This window comes from Pocillopora damicornis, chromosome 12 (assembly GCF_964200805.1).
Source record: "Pocillopora damicornis chromosome 12, jaPocDami1.2, whole genome shotgun sequence".
Taxonomy (NCBI): domain Eukaryota; kingdom Metazoa; phylum Cnidaria; class Anthozoa; order Scleractinia; family Pocilloporidae; genus Pocillopora; species Pocillopora damicornis.
In genome coordinates this window covers 10224782-10249479 of record NC_142681.1, presented here as the reverse complement: position 1 = coordinate 10249479, position 24698 = coordinate 10224782, and the positions used below count along the sequence as shown (strand labels likewise).

Below are 24698 nucleotides of genomic sequence, written 5' to 3'. Positions count from 1 at the left end.
CAAACAGGCAAAAAAATTGTTTGATGCGACGCAGCTTAAAAGAGCGTAATTCAGTAGCAAACAAATCAATTCAGCTTGTTTGTCCAGTTTTTTTTCTTTTCACTGTTTTTGCCTGTTTGGTCACTTAAACCATTTGAACCAATTTAGCTTGTTGGTGAATGTTGTCTATGTGAGCCGATTGAACCAACTCAGTTACTTTCTGCATTTTGTGTCATTTGACTGTTTCTGCCGTTTGCAATTTTTTTCAGTTTAACTGTCTCCATGCTAGTTTCAGGGTCTGGATGGGGGTATCTCGAAAACACTAAACACTAAAATTTTACCTTCTATAACATCAAACATTAAAATTTTGGGCTGTTTAACATCTAACACTAAAAAATTCTCTGAAACACTAAAATTGATACAAATGTAACCAGAAACGGCTAAAAAATGCGCCAGATACTGATAACGATAAACGCGGGCATTCAATATGGAATCAGCTACAATTGATTTACATACTGTGTCATTTTGATTGCAATTTTGTGTTGTTCATTGTTTATGTTTCTATCATGGAAAATCATTGGAGACTATTTCTCTGCAGAAGGGTACATTATGCTTAACAATTAAAATTTTCCTCTGTCGTTATCACACTTTCGCAAACTTTCATTTGAACAATTTGTTTATTTAATCATCATCATGCTCCTTTTACCTACCGGGAAAAGGCTGTTGCATCCTCACTAGCCATCCTCTTGTTTCTTAGCACATGTATTAGCAGCAAGCAAGCCTTGAATCTAAACTCCCCCTTTCCTTCCTTACGGTTTGTCTCCAAGTCTCTTTAGGTCTACCTCTTCATCGTTTGCTTTCCAGGGTCCAAGGTGGCGCTATTTACGGGTTGTTGTGCAATTAACTCTTGGTCACAGATTCATCACAAGGTAATGTATATGCGCAGACCCGATAGTGCAAACTCTACAAGTCAAGGCGAAAATGAGCGCGAATGGCGCGCCCGGACCTGGTGAGTGTTGTTGTGTGGGGGTAGGAGTCGTGATCGTCATCATCCACATCGGTGCCTGAGTCGGTGTCGTATTCATCCTCTTGATCTGGCACTTCAACAACAGCAACTATTTCAATAGTGCTATCGTCCACAAACGTGATACTGGGTGTGTGCGAGTCCCCATCGTCATCTATGATATGCGGAGTAATTTGTTCCATTACTTCTCCTTCAACAGTTGGGTCGTTGTGGAACATTACTTTGGTATGAGGAGGTTGAGTGTAATACACTGCTGGTGGGAGAGCTCCGGCTTTGTCTTTTGTGATTTCACTGCGCACTGTTCTCTGCCTCACGGGACGAAATTTATCCACCAACTCCTTCATCGCTACTTCAATTAGAGGATCTATCCTTGCAGCTGTTGGAGACTTCATCACTTCAACATCTGCCAACTCCATACTAGATGTTGGAACTGGATAAAACGATTTGTCATGTGTAAAGTATTTGGCACTCCATTTTGTTGTTCTTTTTAATGATTCTTTTGCAATTGTTCCAAAGTCTCGAGCATACTGTAAAGCTGTAAAAGTCTCGTTTTTGAAGTAGGAGACTGCATGAAGGTGTATTCAACTATAGTGGTCAGTAATGTAAGGAGGTCAACGTCACCAACATAATCCTCATTTATGTTCTTCAAGTTATTTTGCAGTCGTGCCATACCTTGTTCAAGGAGTTCTAACGAGACTTGAGTTTTCTTTGACACAGTTCCTTGGGGACCATTTGTTGCTGCTGCTTCTTTCATGTTGTAGTGCTGTTTAACTGTAGCAACTGTGCTTTTAATATATTCGTTCACTGATGAAACATTGTTCACAGCATCTTGAAGGGATAGTGATACTGCGTCTACGGTATGAGCACCAATTCCAAAACTGTCGTACAGCTTCCCAAGGGCTTGAAGAAAGGACACTGTCCCAGTAAGCGGTGAAACTATTTTTACCGTTCCAGCAGCTACGTCCGACACCAATATAGTATTCTGGAAACTGCATATTCCGTGGACTTGCGCAAAGGTACAGGTTTCACCAGTTCCATCATTAGTTCCTTCTTTTCCAGTGCCCATCAATGTTTTAACAGTTGAGGTTTTCGGATCGAAGGTCTTGACTTTCCTATCTACGATGTCAGTGAACACATTACGTCGCCATAATGACACAGCCTCTTGATTTCACTGCACGAATCGGACGAATTCTGCAGGAGCTGTTTGACGTTTGAATTTGCCAGGTCACAATCGTATAACCCACCTGCATTACCAGATGCAGCCAAGTATGCGGACCCTCTCCACACACAAAGAGATTCAATACTGTGGAGTTTATATGAAATAATTCATATTTGTACTGCGGTTGTAGATGAAAGTGGAAATTTACTGCGATGATCACATTTCCACTTTCAGATTCAATACTGGAAACGCCATCGGGATAATGTATTTCTCGCATGCTAGTACCAACGACAGCAACTCCATTGCAGCTTACTTCCAACTGAATAATCCTTTGGTGCTCGTCACCCGCACACAAAAGGATGTCTGTACTCGCCACACAAATTGACGTTGGTTTTACTAAAGGCGTGTTAAGCTGGATGATTTCTGGGTTCTTAACTTGTGCAGCTAAAGCTTTTAAATGTGTCGCGAGTCGCTTCCGAAGAATTGGCACTGTGCCATCCTGTGATAAACTAAAACGACTCAGCTGTGAAAGTAGTTCTGCTCGCGATTTCAGGCCCTCCGGCTTTAAACGTACTTTGCCTTCCAAGTCAATAACACGGATTGCCCCAGATCCTCTTTTAGAAACGAAAACTATACCACTGGTAAAACAAAGGTCCCTTGCATCCTTGAATGTCTCTTTCCGAACGTGAACATCAACTGGTTGATGCAAACGTAATTCCACGAGACGAGCCTCTTGAGATTCGAAGTCATAGTCTAACACAAGCACTTTTCCTTGAGCCCCACTTTCAATCGCAATGGGTCTTTTGCATATCCCACTCTGATTGGATTTTCAAAAGCGATACTTTTCTGGAACTATTGTGTGGACGACCAAACTTATTCCTCTCAGTACCTCTAGTACCGAGGTTCTAGTAAGGCGCACGATAGGTTCTACAGCCATCCGATCTTTATTCCTTACGCAGTCCAGGGTCAGCATTTTTCGTAACTTCTTACGTACATCAGGGCCAGCAGAATCGCGGAGTGTTCGAGTTAGAACTAGACTACTCTTCGCGCCCTCAAGATCAATGAACCAGTTGGCCCAGCTGCATTTCATACTCTTGCCAAGATGAACCACATCTGGCAGGGCGACAAGAAGCGAAAGTTCAATAGGTAATGTACCATCTTCGGCCATAGAGTGTAGATTTGACAACGCCTTCTTGTTACACTCTTCACAATCGGTAATTACCGTTGCAGCAAGAAACCTGTTACACTTTAGTCCTTTTTCTAAACACCGGTTACAAGCCCTTAAGGAAGGAATGTGTGAGACCTGGCCATTTTGTTTACAGGCTGAGCAAACAGATTTGAGCTTAAGACACTCATCACAGCTGCTAAAGCAAGAGGGCATGTCATTTGATACAATTTGACTTACAGACGCCTGGAGCTTCAAACACATTTGGCAAGTTTGCAAGGTCTTAGCTGTGTCTTGTATAGATTTGAGGATTTCTTCACCAGTTACTGATTTGGGGCGATAGTACACACCAACTGGAATTGATGAGCCGTTGTCCAGTGATGTACCTACGACCACTTCGACGCTTGTTAAGAGCTTTTTTTTTATTTCCTCAGGATCAGAAATGGAGTTGCTGCTGAAATTATTTTGGTCTATTTGAGTTGTTAGCCCAACCACCATTTTCTGAAGTGAATCATATTCTAGGCCAGGTTTTAATGCAGTTCCATCAATAGCTTGTGACAATGGTATAACGTTCAACTTGTCTGTAGAAACAAGCGCTGGCAAATCAGCTTGTCGATTGAAGGCAAAGGAATACAAGGACAATAGATGCGGTTTTATCACCCCACTGGCTGTAGTATAACCAGCTTGAAAGCGTTTTGACGAATTTGTTGACGGACCGCAAAGATTGAAATCAGAAAATGTGTTGAATTCTTTCAGTCCCCCTCTCCCAGTTCCAAAGAAACCAGGCCCTCTCACAAAATTTCGTGTCCGACTACCTCCGAGATACTTGATAGTGTCAAAAAACTCGCACACATCTCGGTCCCATGTGAAATCTGAAGCAGACTTAGGATCAACTAGAGCGAAAGATGTAGTGTTGTCAATAAATTTGTAGTAGAGACAGTCTTCCGGGATCTTTCCTTTCTCAAGAAGTTGGTTGAGTTTAATAGCAACCGGATGGGCATTCTCCACACACCTAGAAGAATAAACGTACACAAACGTCTAAATGCGCAAAGACCACACACAGACCAATGCTAACAATTTGTCAATTCTCATAAATTATAGTGCAACAACATTTCCCCATTACGTAAGCAACCTCAACAAAACTCGCAAGCTTAGAGTTGGAGCCAATAGAAACTACAAGATCAAACACAAATGGACCATCTGTCCTCCATCTTTCTAGTTACATAAACACTCACAAGTTAAAACATGTCAAGTCATCATCCACGTTCGCATCGCTTATCACATGACCCTCCGGATCCTGTGTTGAATCTTTCTGGTCAACATAGCCAGCTTCATCAAAAGCACAATGTGTTTCTTCATCCCATGATTCAATACATGAACTGACAGTCTCATCATGGCTTTGAGACAAGTCTGCGGATTCTTCCAAATCTTCGTTTTGGTAAACACTATCACTGTATAAGGAAATTATCACATACATGTATTATAGTTTTCGCAACATATAGATTCATTTCTGGTCATTGTTCATTGTGTTCACAGTATCAGCCAGTATCAGGAATTTCAAAAGGGGAACAAAGAAGAACATATATAACATTGGGACACTACAAGCAATGGAGAATGCTCCAGATATTAAGCTTTGTAATGGATTTTTGGTATCATGATACAAATGCCAATTGTTTTTAGTAGTTCCACTATTTGCTAACTGCCATGCAATTATATTTTGGCAAAATATGATTTTCTTCTTACACATGAAACACACGTGCAAACATCAATTTGAAAAACATAAACTGCTTTATTTCATTAGGTTCAAAATATCAACAAAAACTATGCATTAAGACTCTATCAGCAGTACTACAAATGCTGGTCAAAGACATTGGTTTTGAGATCTATGGAAAAAGCTAAACAATCTTTGTGGGTACAACAAATATTATCTATTGGTACATGGTAATGACATGTCTATGCATGAGTTCTATAATAATCTAGATTTTCATCCAAAAAAAGTTCTTTTATACAACAATATATTCTTCAGTAAGGTTTTTACTTGTCAGAGCCTGTTTCTATGGCATCAGCACCAGTAAAGTCCTCCTGCTCATCTTGTGACATGGAATTGCTGCTTGATGCTGAAGAAAGTCGTTCACAATTTCCTTTTTTCCAAAGGCTGTCCAGGGTGTGGTTGTGTTTCACTAAACCCTGTGCTTTCTCGTAATTTCTTTGGCACTTATTGAAATGTGCTACAAAGGACAAATTTTTAGCAAAGGTGAATAGTGTATTCCTAGGTTTACATTTCTCCACCATGGGGATTATTGAAAAAGTGATAAGGGAAGTTCAACTTAATTATAAACATTCATTAGTCTTTTAGGAGATCAGCTGAATACAAAAGACCAGAGTTACTATCACCTAAATACACTCGGAATTATTATTTTTTCTTATTGTGAGTACTGAAACATGTGATCTGCAGTAATGATATTAGTAAATTAAAAATATTTGTTTAAACTTACTGATTTTGAAGTAATTGACCTTCCCTTGGGTGGTTCTGCTGGACTTAGTACTGATAAAATACGGTTTCTTGCAGACTCCACAAGTAAATTTCACCTCATTAAGAGCTGAGCTTCCAGCAAGCTTCCCTAAGTCTAAGCGAGATAAAAGTAAACACATAAGTAAAGGTAAAAGTACAAGTAAAAGTAGAAATTCAAAAACCACCTATTTCATTAAAATTTACCTGCTTGAAGCTCATCTAATTCATGCCTCTGACGCACATTTCTCACAACTTTATTGTCTCGCAAAATATTTTGAACTAGTTCTTTATCTTCCTGACATTCTTGTCTTCTTTTCCTACTTCTATTTCTCGCAGAATCTGATGCTCCAGGCTCATTGTCTATGATGGCAATTTCTGGATCTTTATCTTCTGAAGAACTTGTTGAAGTACCAAGAGGTTCTTTAGGAGTTTGCTTCACACCCGGTACAAGCGCCATTTTCTTGTCTGACCAATTAATTATTTTCTGTACCACATGTACTTAAAAAAGATGAAAAAGAGGAAATTTTACTTTAGTATTTCATACTTATAACCTTCAAAGTAATTATCCTTTTCTAAGATCGAATAAGGATAATTTGTAACCCCCAATTTTCTAATACATATGTTGTGGTTATATTTATCATTAGTTCAAAACTTTTTCCTGCACTTTATGAATTCGACAGATCAGTTGTCTACTTACTATTGAGTTCACTTTGAGTTTCGTCAGAAACAAGGAGTGGCACTTCCATCTCCCACTGTTGTTGCGTAAGGATACGTAAATTCTTCGTTTTCCCGTAAGCACTCCTGGCCAGCCGCTACAGTTTCAGCTCGAAATTTCCCATACCCAGCGACGTAGCCATTTGCGAAATACCAAGAAAGTTGATCATATGCTTCCTGGCGTCCGTTAGATTTCTTTGGTCTATACCGATTGGAATTCTACTTCGATGTCTCTCAAAAGCATCTTCCTCGCCACATCTATAAAAGCTGATCAATACTTCCGCAATTCCCGCCGATGCGAACGAGGCGGCCATTTTGCATGCAGAAGTCTGCTGAAAAACCGCTGACCACAGAATGTCTACAGAACTTATGCGCATGAGTACAAAGTATGCATGCTGACCAGTTCGGTTAGTTCTGCGCAGACTCTTCTCCTTTTGTTTCTAGTTTGCACGCCTTTATCATAAGAGCTAAGTTTGAACAAATCTTAGTCCTTTTTTCTAATATTATTGCTTTCTCTGTAAAACTTTTATTGACCTTTATTGAGTGAAATCGCTGTTCGAATACCTTTTAACACTTAACACTAAACTTTTTTTAAACGCTTAACATTAAAATTTTACCCATTTTAACACTAAACATTAAAAAAAACGGCCAAATAACACTTGACACTAAACCCCATCCAGACCCTCTAGTTTGACTATTTAGCCACAAAAGCTGTTTAAGCTGGTAATGCTTTTTGTCCGATAAAACCTTAACTCAAAGCTAAGTTTGACCATCATAGCTACTTGACAGTTGAACCATTGAAGCTAGATTGTACAGTTTGTACAGTTGATGCTATCGAGCTATTTATGCATTTTCTCCAGTTAAAGATAGTTTGACCATGTGAACTACTTCCACCAACAATATAGATTGTACAATTTGCACAGTTCAATTGAAATTAAGCCGGTTGAGCCGTTTAAGCTACTTATGTGTTTTGTCTAGTTTAACCATTTCAGCTAGCTCTGAATTTTGTCCACTCGAATAATTTCAGCTGGATTGACCATTTGAACTAGTCTAACCTGTTGACATAGATTCCGTAGACTGTACTGTTACACTGTTTGCGATAGTTTGACTATTTTACTGTTTGAACTATTTAACCTAGTTATGCATTTTGTCCAGTTGAACCTTTTATGCTAGTTTGATCATTTGAACTACTGCAACCAACGCAGATAGAATTGTTAAGTCTGTGTACTTAGCTATCTGGTTTAACTATTTCATCACGTAGTAAAACTTTCAAAAAGAGCTAACCTACGCAAATTGCACAATCTATCCTAACTGGTTGAACTAGTTCACATGCGCAAACTAGCTTGTATTGTTCAAGGGGAGAAAATGCATAACTATGCACTTTGTCTACTTGAACAATTTAAGCTTGAGTGACTATTTGAATCAGTCTAACCTATTGTGTAAATTTTGCAGCTATACTGTTTTCCATAGTTTGACTGTTTGAAACCGGACAAAATGCAAAATGCATTTTGTCCGGTTAAGCTCCTTAAACCGGTTTGACCATTTAAACTACTTGTGTATTTAACTACACTGGTTTTACTATTTAAGCAGTTGGTCGAACTATCCAAATCTCTTTTCACTGGTTAAAATTGCTCGAATGATTAATTGTTCAAAAGGCCAAAATGCAAACTACTTAATAGATTCTACTAGACAAACTCTTCAATCAAACTTAGTTGGTTCACCTGGTTAAATAATCAAACTGACGAAAGCCGTGAAACTGCAGATATTGCACAATCTATATCGAATGGTTTAAGTCGTCACTATTATCAAAGTCGCTGAAAATATTTAACTGGACAAAATGCACGCCTAGCTTAAATGGTTTAAATGGACAACTTACCTTAGTTCAGATAGTGAAATAGTCAAAGAGGCTTACTGGGTTGTAGAGCTTCATTAGTTTAATTGGTTTTAACAGTCAAACTAGTTTGAGCATTTTAACTCCTTCAAGCAATTCAGCTAGATTCTGCAGTTTGTGCCGTTTATTGCTTGACGTTAATTTGACCATTTAAAGAACTTCAACCAGTAAAGATAGATTGTACAATTTTTCTCAGTTGACCTTCGTTCGACTGTTGGACCGTATTTTAGCTAAATTGTTCAAATTGTGCAGTTGAATGGATTAGGCTAGTCATGCACTTTGTTCAGTTGAAAACAGTTGAACCGGACAAAGTGCATATCATAGTTACATCTTTTTAGTTAAACCATTTAAGCTAGTTTGAGTATGTGAACCACTTCCACCAATTAAGATAGATTTTGCAATTTGTGCAGTTTTGCTCATGTTTAATTGGTTTAACTAGTTAAGATAATCAAACTAGATAGATTGCTTCATATGATTAAGTAGTGGTACTAGCAAAAACATTTCAACTTCACAAATAGCACAATGCATCTTTACTGGTCGAAGTAGTTTAAAATGGTCAAACTGTAATCGCTCGATTGACATTTAGCCAGACAAACCATTAAGGCTACTAATGGTTTTGTCCAGTTTAATCAAATCACCTAGTTCTGAAATTTCTCATGTTGACCCGTTTAAGTCAGATGGACTATCGAATTTTTTTAACCAATCAAGATAGATTGAGCAATTTGTTTGACTGCTTTTCCTAGTTTGCCTATTTGACCAGTGAAACCATTTCAGCTAGATTGTGCAGTTTGTGAAGTAACGCCGATTTGTCCATATAACTGTCTTCGCCGGTTGGACTATTTACTTGGTTTAACTAATTAAGCTACTTTGATCATTTAACTTCTTAAACAAATTTGGCTACATTTTGCCGTTTGTGCACTTCAAGAATTGAAGGCAGTTCGACCATTGCACTACTTCAAGCAGTTTGGCTGTCTTCCCTATTTTGACTTTTCAACCAGTTCAACTATTTAAGCCAGTAATGCATTTTGTCCAGTTAAACCATTGAACCTAGTGAAGCCATTCGAACAACTTTAACCAATTAAAATAGACTGTGCAATTTATGCAGTTTAACTGTCTCAGCTAGTTTGACTATTTAACGAGTATATCCAATGAGAGCTTCATCGTACAGTTGGTACAGTTGATCCTATCAAGTAAGTTATGCATTTTTTGTGGTTTAACCAATTAACGTACGTTGAGCATTTGAACTTCATCGACCATTTGAGTTAGATAGTGCAATTTGTGCATTCTAACTGTTTTCGCTAGTTTAATTATTTAATCACTTTAACTAGTTCAACTAAACTGAGACGTTTGTACAGTTCAACCTATCAAGCTGGTTGTGCATTTTGTCTTCTGCAACAATTGAAGCTAATCTGACCATTTGAACTAGTTCAACCAGTTGAGAAAGAGTGAAATTTATCGACTTTAGCAGTTTCGATAGTCTTTCTAACTAGTAAGATAGTTGAACCTGCAAAGATAGGAAAATACACAATACTAGCTTAATCCGTTTAACTGCACAATCTGGACAATCCAGCTGAAATGGTTTAACTCGTTTAACAGTCAAAGGTCAACTGAGACAAAAACTGCACAATCTTTCTCAACTGGTAATAATTCATCACAAGTAAACTACTTGTACTGTTGCTCAAAAACATCAACTATTGAACACATATCTATGATAGTATTATCTACAGTTTTCAATTGGTCCAAATAACTCTCGTTATCAAATGACACTCCACTTAAAAAAGACCTTGAATCAGTGAGTGTGTTCATATAGATGGTAAAAGCAAATCAACATAATTCGATCTTGAAATCTTTAATGTCTCAGTACGTTTTTTAATTATGTCACACCACTAACAAGTATAATGCCAAGTAGGATGGGACCCGTTGTTACCTTTCCAGCTATAGTACCACTTACTATTAAACAAGACGATGACAAATTGCAAAACAGATTTAGTTTCTTGGACCCCTAGGCTTTTTGAAACAATCGAAGCTGCTTGTGATAGTATTTGTATGATGATGTAACTTCATTTATTGCGTTTTTGCCCAGTGAGTTATCTGTATGATTGAAGTTGAAGTCTCTTTGAAGCTCACATATAAAATTTTTATGTTAGTCAGATTTTTTCTCATCATCAATTTTGCATAAAGCTGAGCATTGAGAGTGTCATTATCTACACCGAGTGATATGGAATGACCGGTAAATGTTCCAAATATTCTAAAAATGTAATATCTATCTATTTATTATGTGTGTTTTGTGTAATTACATTGTATCGCTTACTAATGGATCCAGAAGTATCGTTTGCTTTGTAGTAGAAATGTGTTGCAGGCACCTTGCAACCATATCTTGAATGAAATTCATATGTTCCAACCACATCAAACCTTAATTTCTCACTGTATAATATGAAATGTAAATAATTGGAAACTGCATATTTTGATCTTGACTATCAGAATTTGGTTTCATTTTTATTATCATGACCCATTTCATAATTAAACAAGTATACAGGTACGAACCCAATGTTGCTGCCTGTTTAACACCATCTACATATGATTTATTTGCAGTATCATTATTATCTGTTGGCGTAACTAAATTGATTTTTTTATTGGACACATTAAAATCAGCGCACATTGGTTTTGTTCAATCAGTTTGCAATAAATTGTTTGTTGGTGTGTTCACATATGGTTTATTTAGTGCATCATTGGCATCAATTAGTGTGGCTAAATGGAGTATTTAACTATTAGCCATAATGAGATCAGTAGCAATTGCAGTCCTTCCATCAGACCAAATATCTATTCAGACTGCCATTAGTTATTTCAAACTTTTTATCCCACACACTAAGTAGAACATCGTTACGATGTCCTAAGATGCCATAAACTATGACACGAATGACGAAATCCTGTGCATAAGCCCACCTGACCTTTCCTTAAATACTAAGTCCGGATCAATGCTGCCATCTGGGCACGGCACAAGAAATCGAGTATAACGAGGACGTTTAAAAGAACGAGCTCGTTATACACAAGATCGAGTATAACGAGGACGTTAAAAAGAACGTCCTCCTTTATTCGATTTCAACGTGCAGTGAGCTCAATGCCAACGATCTTTCGTAACATCGTGTCCGTTGTCTAACACATGCTCGATTTCTGCTTTTCCAGCATTGTTGATCAGATCGTTTACGATGCGAGCCAAACGTTGACGATGTAATCTTCGACACCTAAATCGTCGACCGATGATGTCTGCGTATCAAAGGAGCACAAGTACAGAACATGATTGTACGAAATTTCAGTCAATATTTCACTTGATTTTCTTATCGTAGTATCTTTTGATAACACAAAGAGAAGTAGAAAATAGAGCGAATAGAGCGTAGAAAACGAAGAATGCAGCCAACAGTATTTGATGATGAATGTTCCGAGCGATTACTTGGGAAATAGAGAGAAAAGTACAAGAGTTATTCTTCAAAGACCTTTAATTTATGAAACGATTCGTTACTACATCATCGCGTTGCGGCTAAATTATCTTCAAAATCACTTCATGCCGAAAATTAAAAGCGCATGCAGATTGCCGCGATATTAAATACCGCGCATGATCTGTGTTTTAGCTAAGTGTCATCTGCGCATTAGACAAGGAGATTGAAAAATTGTACTGTTACCTTTTTCACGACTTAAGCCAGTTTAAAGCTGTTGTTTTTCTTTAAAAATTAGTTCATAATAGTTAAAAATCCGGTGCAAAAATAAACGTAACGATGTATATCCTCCTTAAACTAGGTTGCTCGTAAAATATCGCATAAGAACTTTAATAATATTATTAAAAGCGTCAGCCTCCCCTCTCCAGTCTCGCCACATATGCTCGTTGAGGAAAGATTGCAAATTATAGTTACTGACACCTTTCCTCATTTTAACCTTGTACTTCAACCTTGACCAAGTCGATTCCTCCTCTTGCGTATGCACACAGGTAACGGGGTCAACAAAATTAGCGGCATGTACTACAACTCGGTGAGTTTGGACAGTTGCTGCATGGGCTGTTATGTTGAAATGAGCCCCCCAGTCATCACTGTGGACTTCTGTACCGGGCAGCAAAACCCTCTGCAGGATGGGTATCAAACTAGCCCTATCTCTACGCTCCACAACCTCGAAATACCCTCGCGCTGGAGAATAGCGTGTTGATACCACTCCAAACACCCAGTTGTCTGTTCTTACTCTTCGTCCTCAGTTTCCCTGTACGTAGATAAAACCATTGATAATTTCTATTTCATTGAGACGTTTTTACATATCGTTATCACCTTTGCTTTGTGGTTGAATTTACTTTCGTCCACTTTTGCCACGAAAGTCGCTCCAAATGGAGTGATAGGACGCTGCTGAATGTCCCAGGTAACCACGTCTCTTAGCAATTGAGACATTTTCGATAATTCACTGGGATTGATCTCCAGCATGCATGCTGCCGTGGCTTGCCTCTCACCTTTGACCACAGGTACAGAAAGACTAAGATTTTTCTTATTGGTAACCTTGGGAAATCTGAAAATATGGAATTACTCCTTAAAACTTCTCTTCTTTTTGCATCCTCTACAGCGCCTAGAACGATAATAAGTATCGGAAAATTGCATATTAGTAAGAAAGCATCTGGTAAACTGGTTCATATCTACTGTATAAAAAAAAGCTTTTATATCTATCTATCTTTTTCTGTTATCATCATCACCATAACTATTATTATTATTCTTATCATTGTTATTATTAATAGTTTTGTCTAGAAGACGTTGTTCAGTGAGTATGCTGAATTCTTTAGTGGCATTTTTGGTGCCCGGTGTTCCGGCATTGGGTCCGCCAGCTTGCCGCTGAAGTTTACATAATTCATCGAATTTGTCATCCGCGGGAACATTAGCCCAAGAATAAAGTAACGTTTCGATCGCTAAGCGCCGAAAAGTGAGGAGATGTGACAACCAAAGCTGGAAACACGTCTAAGCTCGCAGTTCACGATCGCTGCATTACCAACTCATAATTCAGACCTGAAAATAAAACATCTTTACCCGAGTTGCATTTCGCTTTCCTAACCACCGAGTTGGTATCTTTCGGTTGAGGTCTGTTTTCGGTTTTTTTTAATATTTCAATTGACAACTGATAATCTTCTATATCAGAAATACTTTAACTGTAACACTTACCACTGATATCCGTCGACGTGATCTTGGTTTCGAGCAGAAATAACCATATCCAGGTTGCAATTTCCACAACGAAGCAGATTTGGCAGCAATCCACGCCCTTGCAACCAAGTTATCAACTCTCTTACGTCGCCGTCTGCCAGTGCTGAGATTTTCAGTAAATTCATAGCTTCCGATTGTGGTCACAATATTGCCGTGTAGAATGAAATTTTTGAGGGACTTTTTCAGGGGAGTGGCGTTTTCCTGAGGTTTGTGGGAACAAATTTTTGCGGTTTTCTTTTCAATTCAAGCAGCACGACACCAAAAAGAAAGGAAATCTAATATCTTTAGAATTTGTTCGTCACCTTGCCTGTAACAGTCAACCTAGAGAACCTGAAGCGGCTTCCCTTTTCGAAATGTTAGCCATCACATAAATGATGTCATCAAGAAACATCAAAACGCGTCAAAACGAGTCAACTATATTTTTCATCACTATTTATATTATTCTTTTATGGGAGAAACGTTTCAAGGATGGTACGCTGGCAAGACAAGAAGATAAATGCAATGAAATAGCAGTGACGTTGCAGCTGACACGGGCATTCTGCACTGGCTGGTCGATTTTTATCAGCAAATGCAGAAAAACGTTTCGTTAATGAAAAGTGTGGCATCCTAGAGGCCTTGAAATATGGTGTCCCCTTGGGTTGATGGTTCTTGTGCCTCAGAGACCGAAAAATTATTTTGTTAGCTCAAATTAAAATATCCCTTTTACTTCGATGTATGAGATATGTGAACACGAGTGGAATAAAAGCCATTTATTAATCACACAGTGATTAATTTTTGCGGGTTTAAATTTTGCTGATGTTTTCTTTCTGCTGGAACTTATTTTTGCGGATCAAGTACCATCCACAATACCCTCAAATTTTAAATACCGCATAATAAAAGTGCTACAAGGTATGTTCGTGCAATCACTTTTTTGAAATTCCTCGTTACTTCTGTCACATAGCTTGATAACAGCTTCTGCAATGGTCATTTCCAAATTTGGTTCTCGTTTGGGACCAACTGAAGATGCATGTTTATGTTCATGGTCAATTTAGAAATTATCAGAAATCATCGCTGTAACGTATCGTTCTATCAAATTTCTGAATTGCTGTTTTTCTCAAAAAGATTAAAAACCCGAAATAATCTTTAACTAATGATTTACTTGAAACGTGATGCTGAGCTCTGAACAATGTACAACAAATCTGAGGTCTGGTCAATTTCAGATACTCCAGCTCTCCAAAGATTCTTCCTGGTGTTTTTCCTTTTGGTCGTGTTGTCATTCGCAAAAGACCGGAAATACAGTGTTTTAAAGCGAGTTAAATTATTCTTTCCAGACCGACATTTTCTAGTTAAATATGGCATCTGTTTTCGCCGTGCAATTTCACCCGGAATTTGAGCGGCTAAATTAAATTGTATATTTACCAAAGCGCGCAAATTTAAAAAAATGGCAGCGGATGAACTTCTTTTAATGACTTCTTTCATGTTGATTCTCGCTATATTTCTGCGAAGAAGACCGAGTTTCTTTCAGAGGATGCGGTCGTTGTTTCTACAGTTGAGGAGGACGCGATGATATGTTGTAATCAGGTTGATTATTAAGAGGTGTCTCTCCCCAGTCTGTGTTCGCTTTTTTTCTACTCACTGTTAGTGGCTTGCGTCGCAAAGGGACACCGTTAACTGAGCTCATCAATTTTTGCATTTGCATGAGTGAGGTGCCTATGGCCAGGTAACACCTGTCTTCCAAGCTCACGAACACCTAGATAAAAGAAATTATCGACCCCTTTTAGTGTTACCCATCTTTGACGCAGTTTTTGGTAATTGTCTCTACCACAAGTTATGCAAATACTTTGAGGGAGACTGCTTGTAAGCCATCAAATTGCCCTACATAAGCGTCATGGAAGTGATACAGCTCTGATCGGCAATTTGAAACATTGAAAATAAGATTTGATGGGAAGGGTTTAGTAGGTGTTGTATTGTTAGATCTCGGTGGGGCTTTCGACAGCTAACGACACGACCTTCTTCTTCTCGGTATCTCGTTGTATAGTATTTGCAAGATAAGGACCTTTCTAGATGGATACAGACAGCGTCGTAATATTTACGATAGTTTTTCTGTCTTTGGTCTCTAGAAGAGATCCGCCCAGGTCTGTTTTAGGTCCTTCCCTTCTCAAGTACATCATACAACAAAGGCCCCTCCAGGTCGATGTATTTGGACCGTTTTCGGTGGACTTAAATGATGTTTCTGTCTGACGGTTTTTTGTCAATGAATTCATAAGTCATCGTGTTGTAGTATGTAAACACTACCACACCTGGTCATTCGTTGGGTGTTCTTTGTGTATTTGATAATTGCTACATCTGCTAGTTTGCCTAGGATTGATATAATTATTAATATAAATTATTGATATTATTATCATTATTATTACTTTTATTATTATTTGTGCCCTTTCTTCTAGGGTATTTCACTCGAAAGTGCTGAGACGTTTCCAGTTTCGTTAAAAACGTTGGGGGAGGGTGTGGTAGAAGGTGCTTCTTCTACTACTCCTCAACGCTTTTGCATCTGGCCGACTTTAAATTCTTTTATAGCGCATTACATTTTTTATGCCAAAAGCTAAACCTGCCATAATCCGTGAGCCATTGGAGTTGATATGTATACATAAATATATACATGTCCAAAGCTTTGCTTTCATGTCCAAATTGAGCACTCTACTAGGATGAGTCATTGCTGCTAGCATTATGCATGCTCACTAGTTTTTCTAGTTTGAGCATCTGGCATGGCTTAGATGATCCCACATGTGTGAGATCACTTGGGGTGGCTATATGGCCTTATTTCCATCCTAGCGTCAGCACTGCACTGATGAGGCCCAGAAGGCCGAAACAGTACTGTCTGCAGTTACATACCATATTATATATACATGTATATAAATAAATAAATAAATATATATATATATATATATATATATATATATATATAGAGAGAGAGAGTCATACCATATTATATATGCATGTATATAAATAAATAAATATATATATATATATATATATATATAGAGAGAGAGAGAGAGAGAGAGAGAGAGAGAGAGAGAGAGAGAGAGAGAGAGAGAGAGAGAGTCCAAAAAAAAGGATAGAACATTTAATAAAAAAGTTTCGGTCAGAGACCTTCTTCAGTTATCAGTAACTAGAGGAGGTTTCTGACCGAAACGTTCTTATGAAATTTTCTGTCTTTTTTACGTCAGAAGTTATCCATCCTCGCATTTTAACTCTCGACGTTCGTGTTTGCTGTGAGGGTTAGCCTGCGAATCTTTATTGATCCTAATGGTGCGGTGCACCTTTGAAGAAAAACTTGTAGTGACAGTCCTTGCCAAACTAGTCCAGTTGTTTCCTCAAAAGTGTACTTGCGCTTTTTTTTTTCGTACGCGCTCTCTAACTGACAGGTCTCAGATTGTAACAGATACCTGTAAAAATTATGTTTCAAATTTTGTTGGAAGCCTTTTAAATCGTCTTTATCATTACGCAAATGAAAATGTTTCGGTGAAGCATCTCTCTTTAATTTGCATTACCTCCATTTTAACTACCATTATTCGCCCAAAACTGTTTAGTTTATGGAGGGCCTTGCCTTAATTACAGCCGTAAGTCATTGGGTTCTTTTGTAAGGAATTTCGTTAAGTTTATTGGAAAAAATGAAAAGGTTTTCACCAGCCTGGGTCGGTCCGTATTGGAAAAAACTGTGCCCTCTGTCTTGAGTGCGGTACTTAAGACCTCGGCACAGTTTTTCCGACACGGACCTCCCGGCTGGCGAACATATATATATATATGTATATATAATTTGCACAATGGAGAATGTGCTTCCGTTTTCAACGCTTTATTAAAGACCCTAATATATATATATATATATATATATATATATATGTATATATATATATATATATACTTCAAATAATAATTAGTAAGAAACAAAGCAACAATAAAACAGCGAACATGATAATATCCTTGTAATAATTATGTGTGTATCTAGGAAAATTTTAAAAGCTAGATTGTGCCTGCAGTCCTGTTTCTAGTTATTTACTCTTCATGTTGCAACTTTGAAAGTCCGAGTAATGAGTGTTTCCAGGAACACTGCCTTCTGTATCTTTCACAGTACTTCTGTGCCCTTGTTCCATACAATATTGTGCATCATGACGTCTAATTTCTGCGACCAGGCCCCCGCGGACAAATCTTATGGCTGTTACACCTCATAGCCTGGAAGCTGTTGTTTCAATATTTGATAGCCTTCTATTTATCTTTCTTCTCTCAGCTGTTGATCCTCGGGCAGCTCATCTCAAGTATGCAGATTTATTTGCTTTTGTGGTTGACGATGGGAGCATCCACTCAATTGGATCTCACCTTTTGATGTTATGCATAAAAGGGAACATCCCGATGGGCTTAAACGCCACCCGACTCCTTCAAGGGTTCATCATCATTATCATCATTATCTTCATCGTCTTCATCTCCGTACACACCACTTTTTATTGGTTTGCTTGTGTGTTCCTCTGACATTGATATTGAGCGACCCTTGGGTTACTAATACTGTGGGAACGAATCTGATTTTTCACGTCAGATGTCCCCCCAGCCCGTAATACTAGTATTTTCCTTCGTTTTTAACTCGTGAATTGCGCGCATGCGCAAGAGTGAGTTGTAGATTCGATGTGGGGAATGGCGCTCGATTGGTTGATTCCTGTAAACGTTTTTTCGATTTTAGGCTTTTGAGTTCATCTGATAGTTGAGTAACAAACAAACGAAATGGCGACCTTTGTTGCTAAGAATAGTGGTGGGGTGAATAAGAAGCCAATGATAATCTTAAAAGAGTTTTAAACTGTACGTTTTTCATCCGTGAATTAAAGTTTGCCTAATCTCCGAATACACTTTTGTCCCTCGCAGCGTATATTTCATTTATGGCGTCAATGCTTCTATTTTTCAATGTATATGTGCAGGAAAATGATAATTATGTCCGAAAAAGAAAACGAAGAAAGGAAGTTAAACAAAACGAAAAAAATAACTGTTATGCTAAGGATTTGATCCATCTACATTTTCGTATAAGGAAAAGATTCTATAACGGCGACATTACCGGCATGGCCAAATTAGGGGAGAATACTTTACGTATTAAAAAGTGTTGCATAGAAAAAAGCTGACATTTCGGTTACTTCCCCCGCGGGCTCTAAATAATCGATTCGAGCTGCTCGCCGAGACTCCGATATTGAAGTGTCGCTCGCGGCCAACTGCTCGTTAAGTGAGTTGGTGAAGACTGTGTTTGCTATTCCTGGAGCTGTATCGATGTTGGAAAGTGATTAATAGAGTTTGAGCCCAAGAATGGCTTAGTGAATGTTTCTGGACTGGAGTCGTTCATTGTTGTGAGGAAAAGCCTTCGTGCCATTGTCCAGGTAAGCACTTACAGTTTGTAGGTTAAACGATAAAAAGTTTTTCATGGATATCCTCGATCATGGTTTATTTTTTTCTAAAAAAAAAAAATTGGAATTAATAGATCGCCAGTACTTCGGCTGTCCTCGGGAAGTGCTCATAAAGTCACCTGACAGGTTGGGTAGAATGTTTGCGTTCGCCATTTAGGCGCCTTCGGGAGTGAAGATGTTTGTAATCAGTCCCCGGTGTATCCAGGGACAGCAAAATCAGTAAAACCGTCGTCTAGCCAGGGTTACTCTGAAGGCGATGACAAGTATCAGGCGTGTTTTCAGTACGTTGATGTCCCTGCTCGCTGGGGTTACGCCATAACTATGGGAAGCGAGAAAGCCAAATACAAACAAATCAAAGCAAAGTACAAACAAATCAAAGCAAAGTACAAGCAAATCAAAGCCAAGTACGAGCAAATAAAAGCCAAATATGAGCAGGTAAATGCCAAATTTGAACAAATCTCCAGATCTACCAACCAGACATGTGAGTGCAACACAGCGGGAACTGACCAGCATGCTAAAGATAAAACCAAATTTAACGACCGGGAAACTCTGCTGAGAATACCAACTGATAATTCAGTTGAATATCGTGATTCACTAAGTCATGGAATTATGAAAAGCAGAATGTCAAGGACCACGGTTGACGTTTGTACATGTACACGGAGGTTGCACTGTAGAAGGAAACGTGAAAGAGAACCCTCCAGGATTCAATATAGAAGAGTCATCAAACTGTTCAGAAAACAAAAGTTTTTCGAAATACAGCTAAATCATACCTTAAAAAAAGCATTCCAAGTTCATCTAAACTAAAATTTTTGCTGTTTGAGCGTAATCGTGGTTATTTCAGTGAACGGTTAGTCAGATCTAAATTTGTATTACCCTCAAAAAAGTTCTCTCTCAGCCAAAATGTGTACCTATCTGTTGTGCGACTGCGAACATGAAAGCATAAAAAGTTGCCCTTATTTTGCATGCGTGTTGACAGGAGAACGTTGAAGAAATTAAAACACATTCCGTTCGAAACTTACTTTGTATCTCACAGAGTCATCTCTCTGAGTGGCGATGTTGAAGAGAATCCAGGGCCATCAAATCAATGCAGTGCAACCAATACTTGTAATTTAGCAGCATATCGTTCCTCAATGGCTAATTCAGTTTCATTATTGGAAACTAGGTTGTCTGAATTAAATAGAACTGCAGTTGATGTTGGGGGAGGTGGTGACTGCTTTTTTCGAGCTGTTTCACATCAGCTTTATGGCAATCATAATAACCATCCTCATAGAATTACGGTCGACTCGCCGATGGACCAACTCGCCGATGTATAAAATCGAGTAGAGACGTCGGCGAGTTGGTCTTCAATCCAATACAACTTATTAGAAGTTAAACATACAGAAAATTAAACGATATTTAGTAAAAAAAAACTGGTGAATATTGGTGAACATCAAACAGAAGCTTAAACATTGGTGAACATTGGTGAACATTATATTACTGAGGCTTTGCAGTAATTTCTCTTTGGACGGACGGTACATTGCCAATACGTCGCGTAGGGCCGCCTGGATGACACGTTATATGTGAAGCCTTGACTGTCAATCAACCTCGCTTTCTTGCGTTGGCTTCCTTCTCTTACGATGTTCAACGATAATCCCACGGCCTGGGAATCTGCAATAGATAAATCATCATTAACTTTCTAGATTGGTGAAATATTAAGGAATTACGCGATTTTTTTTGTTCGCATGTGTGTGGTTGGATAAGTTGAATCATCTGCTTACTAAATGTATAACATACACCTACCATTGATGGAACTTGGCGTGGGATCATCAATAGAAGTTTCTCTAAGGCTAGCATTCTCTTGACCTAAGTTGGATGACAGATAAAAAATAGTCAAATGAGAGAAAGTGTTTGTGAGAGAAATAAAACCAGTGAATTGCAAGCTACTTCGTGGGATTTCGTCCCTAAAAGCATCAGCTGAAGATTACACTGGGATACCATTAGCTTGTAAAGTAAAAATTAACAGCCGTAAATCGGCTTAACTACCTACCTATGAAATTCTCATTTTCGCAGGCTTTATGTTGCCAAATACAGTGGTTATCCAACCATCCAAGAAACCAAGCATCTTCACTGTCAACGACGGGCGTGTTACAAACCATGCAGACTGGATTATCAGACATTTTGGAGTGGATTTCTCGTAATCATAGACTTGCTAACGCAGTTTAATGGAATCCTCAAAACATACATTGCCTTTTATATCATTGTACCGGATCAAAACTTTCCATTGGTTAAATTTGATTGGATGATATTTACAACAACAAAAGAAAATTTAGAACAATGCGCTTCGTAAGCACGAAAAACTGAATAATCTCCTCCCTCAATTTTTTAGCAGGAGCTGAGATTTTTTTCGCATAGTCATGTTCTGCTTGTTTCTTTTTTTTTTTGCTCAACAGGTTACGTGTATATTCAACACGTCACTGACGCTGTCAGATTCATCTTCCAAATTACTGGGCAATCAAATTTCGCTCTGCGAAAGTTATCTGTACCTGTTTTTTTTTCTCCGAAAGAGAATATAAAACAAAAAAAAAAATTCGTACCTTCTCCATTGTGAGACTTGTGAGTAAAAATATCCCACCCTCGTCTTGCCGCGCGTTTGATTGAAAACTAGAAAACAGCTGTGCGCCAGCGCCTGCTCTCTCCGAAAATTTGGAGAAGCTGTTGATAGCTCCTTACTTTTAACAAAGATTGTTAGAATCCTCTGTAAAACTCTGACAGTTTTTAATGGGAGAGACTTACTTTTATGCAAGACCTGCTTTCTTTTTTCAAAAGTAAATAAAAAACCTCGCACCTTCTTCGTTGTGAGACTTGTGAGTGAAAAAATATCACACCCTCATCTCTCCACGCATTTGATTGAAAACGAAAATAACTCAAATACATGCTCTTGCAAAAACTAGAAATCATTGCTTTGATCAGTGTATCTTGTATTATCAACTTAGTTACACGAATTCGGCGCCTTTGCAAAGAAGGATCCTCGTGTTAGGTATACATGTTGGTTCTAAAAAATGAGCGCCTCGTTTGAAAACAGCTGTGCGCCAGGAAACAAGGTCTTTAATCGCCTCGAGGCTCTCCACAGAAAACCGTCACTTTCGATTGCATTTAACACCAGTAGTAAGATCAAAAAATATATTTGTGCGTTGACTTTTCACCAAGCGTCTTGACTTAAATAAATAAGACCGATTGACATGATGAGTCTTTACGGTGTTGTTGTCACACAATAACTCGTTTGCCTCTGAAGCTGTTATAGTAATTGGCGCAGTTTATCTTGCTTTATTCGCCTTGAGATCCTTATAAACTTTTCTGGAAGAAAAAAAATTGCTTATTACTAAAGATCTTGTCTAGAAAGCCAAGTTTTCTTTAAAAAATCTGTTGTTGTCACACAACTCATTCGCGTCTACAGCCAATTTTGTTCATTGGCGATGTTAACTTCGCTTTTTTCGCCTTGAGATCCTTATAAACTTTGTTGCAAATAAAAATAATTGCTTTTTATTAAAGATCTTGTCTAGAAAGCCAAGTTTTCGTTAAAAAATCTGACCGATTGTCATGATGAGTCTACAGTGTTGTTGTCACACAATAACTCGTTCACGTTTAAAGCTGTTTGAGTCATTGGTGATGTTCACCTATGTTCACCGATGTTTAAGCTTCTGTTTGATGTTCACCAATGTTCACCAATGTTCACCAGTGTTTTTTTACTGAATATCGTTTACTTTTCTGTATGTTTAATCTCTAAAAAGTTGTATTGGATTGAGGACCAACTCGCCGACGTCTCTACTCGATTTTATACGTCGGCGAGTTGGCGTCGGCGAGTTGACTGGTTACCTTCTTATATACATAGCCTTGGTGTCCAGTATTTACTGCAGAATCCTGAACAATTCATAGAGAGTAAAACTGATCATTCTTGGCAAGACTATTTGAGCATTATGTCATGTCAGGGAACATGGGCTGATGCAATTATAATTCAAGCAGTGGCCAATTGTCTAAATCTGTCAATTCATATTGCCGAATCATTTGAAACTTTTGCTCCTGATACTGTTGTTCAAGCAGTGAATGTGACAGGGGAATACACAAACATTTACATTGCACACATAAGTGAAACTCATTATGTTTCTACAGTAGAAAAGAGAAAATGTCGGGTTCCGAACAATAAAACGTGTGATCAAAGTATAGTTGAAAAAAAAATTGATAAACATGAAAAGCGCAGAGCTGATCGAAGTTACATGAAAGAATACACGAGAAAGAGAAGAGCTAATGCAGATTTTAGAAAAAGAGAGAATCAACATCCTGTGCAAAGGTACAACAATACTGAAACAATTAGGGAGAAAAAGAACCAAACTGTCACAAAAAGGAAAATGACCAACCCAGAAAGCGTAAGAGAAATTGACAAAAGGTCTAAAAGGAAACGGAAAGCAGAGAATCCAGATCACATAAAGGAAATTGCGAAAAAGTCATCAAGAAGACAAAAAGTTGAGAATTCAAAACAGGTCAGAGAAATTGACAGAAATTCCTTTAGAAAACGTAAAGAAAAGAATCCAGAACATAGAAAAGAAGTTGATAAACAGAGTTTTAGGAAACGGAAAGCAAAAAATCCAGAACATATAAAAGAAGCTGATACACAGAGTTTTAGGAAACGGAAAGCAAAAAATCCAGAACATAGAAAAGAAGTTGATAAACAGAGTTTTAGGAAACAGAAGGCAAAAAATCCAGAACATGGAAAAGAAGGTGATAAACAGAGTTTTAGGAAACGGAAAGCAGATAACCCAGAACACAGTGAGCAAGTAAACAGAAATTCTAAGGTCAGGAGAACTACTAAATTCAAACTATCAAATTATTTAAATATGGCTATACTAGCCAATGAAAATCAATTTGAAAATGCTTAGAAGTCATCACACGTATCAACTAATAATGATCAGTTGTACAAACAGGGAAGAATGAAAGCAGTGGTATTTCTTTAATAAATTTGTTTCACGAAAACATTAAATGTGGCCCAGAATACATATGTACCTGTTGCGACCAGTTGTGGTACAAGTCTTCAGTAGTGAAGTGTAATGCTAATAGGTACAAGGCATGTTCACAAGATCTTGTTGAGTCTTGTGTTACTGGGGTAAGAAGTGTAGAAAATACTGAATGGATTTGCAGAAATTGTGACTCAAATCTCACGAAAGGCAAGCTTCCCAACTTCTCTAAAGCCAATAAAATGAGTTTCCCTAAAAAACCTGACCTGTTAAATTTAACACCATTAGAAGAACGGCTTATATCACCTCGTATTCGTATTCCATCAGGGGTTACAGATACACTATTACAGGAACCAGATGTAGTAGAAAATGTAGACAGGATAATTTCTTTTGCTCCAGGAGAAGGGATTAGACCATTAGGAATATTTATGGACAAAGATTCTGAGTATTTATCATTTCCCACAATATTCTGTGGAAAAGGGAGACCTGCCAACAATGAAAGAAAGGTCCCTGTATCATACAGTACAATTTGAAAGTGGGAGCTAAGATGCCAGGATAGAAGAATTGCAATGTCCAAATGTACCAAACATTTTCTATAAGTTAAAAAAACTGCAAATCAAACAAATTGAAGATAGTGCT

The 24698-nt window shown here is 38.1% G+C and overlaps 1 protein-coding gene and 2 pseudogenes across 1 annotated transcript; all 3 read right to left on the bottom strand.

The window, feature by feature from the left end:
* Window positions 1-855: 855 nt before the first annotated feature.
* On the bottom strand, window positions 856-2125 carry LOC149036420 (uncharacterized; annotated as a pseudogene).
* Window positions 2126-5190: 3065 nt separating this feature from the next.
* LOC149036419 (uncharacterized) lies at window positions 5191-6511 on the bottom strand. The gene is made up of 3 exons (XM_089189706.1): window positions 6044-6511; window positions 5823-5954; window positions 5191-5555 (listed from the first exon to the last, which is right to left on the bottom strand). Exons 1-3 carry the CDS (start codon window positions 6294-6296, stop codon window positions 5362-5364), a joined length of 579 nt encoding a protein of 192 aa, XP_089045832.1. The 5' UTR covers window positions 6297-6511; the 3' UTR covers window positions 5191-5361.
* A 5716-nt stretch (window positions 6512-12227) lies between these two features.
* On the bottom strand, window positions 12228-13797 carry LOC113664662 (uncharacterized; annotated as a pseudogene).
* Between the last annotated feature and the right edge of the window lie 10901 nt (window positions 13798-24698).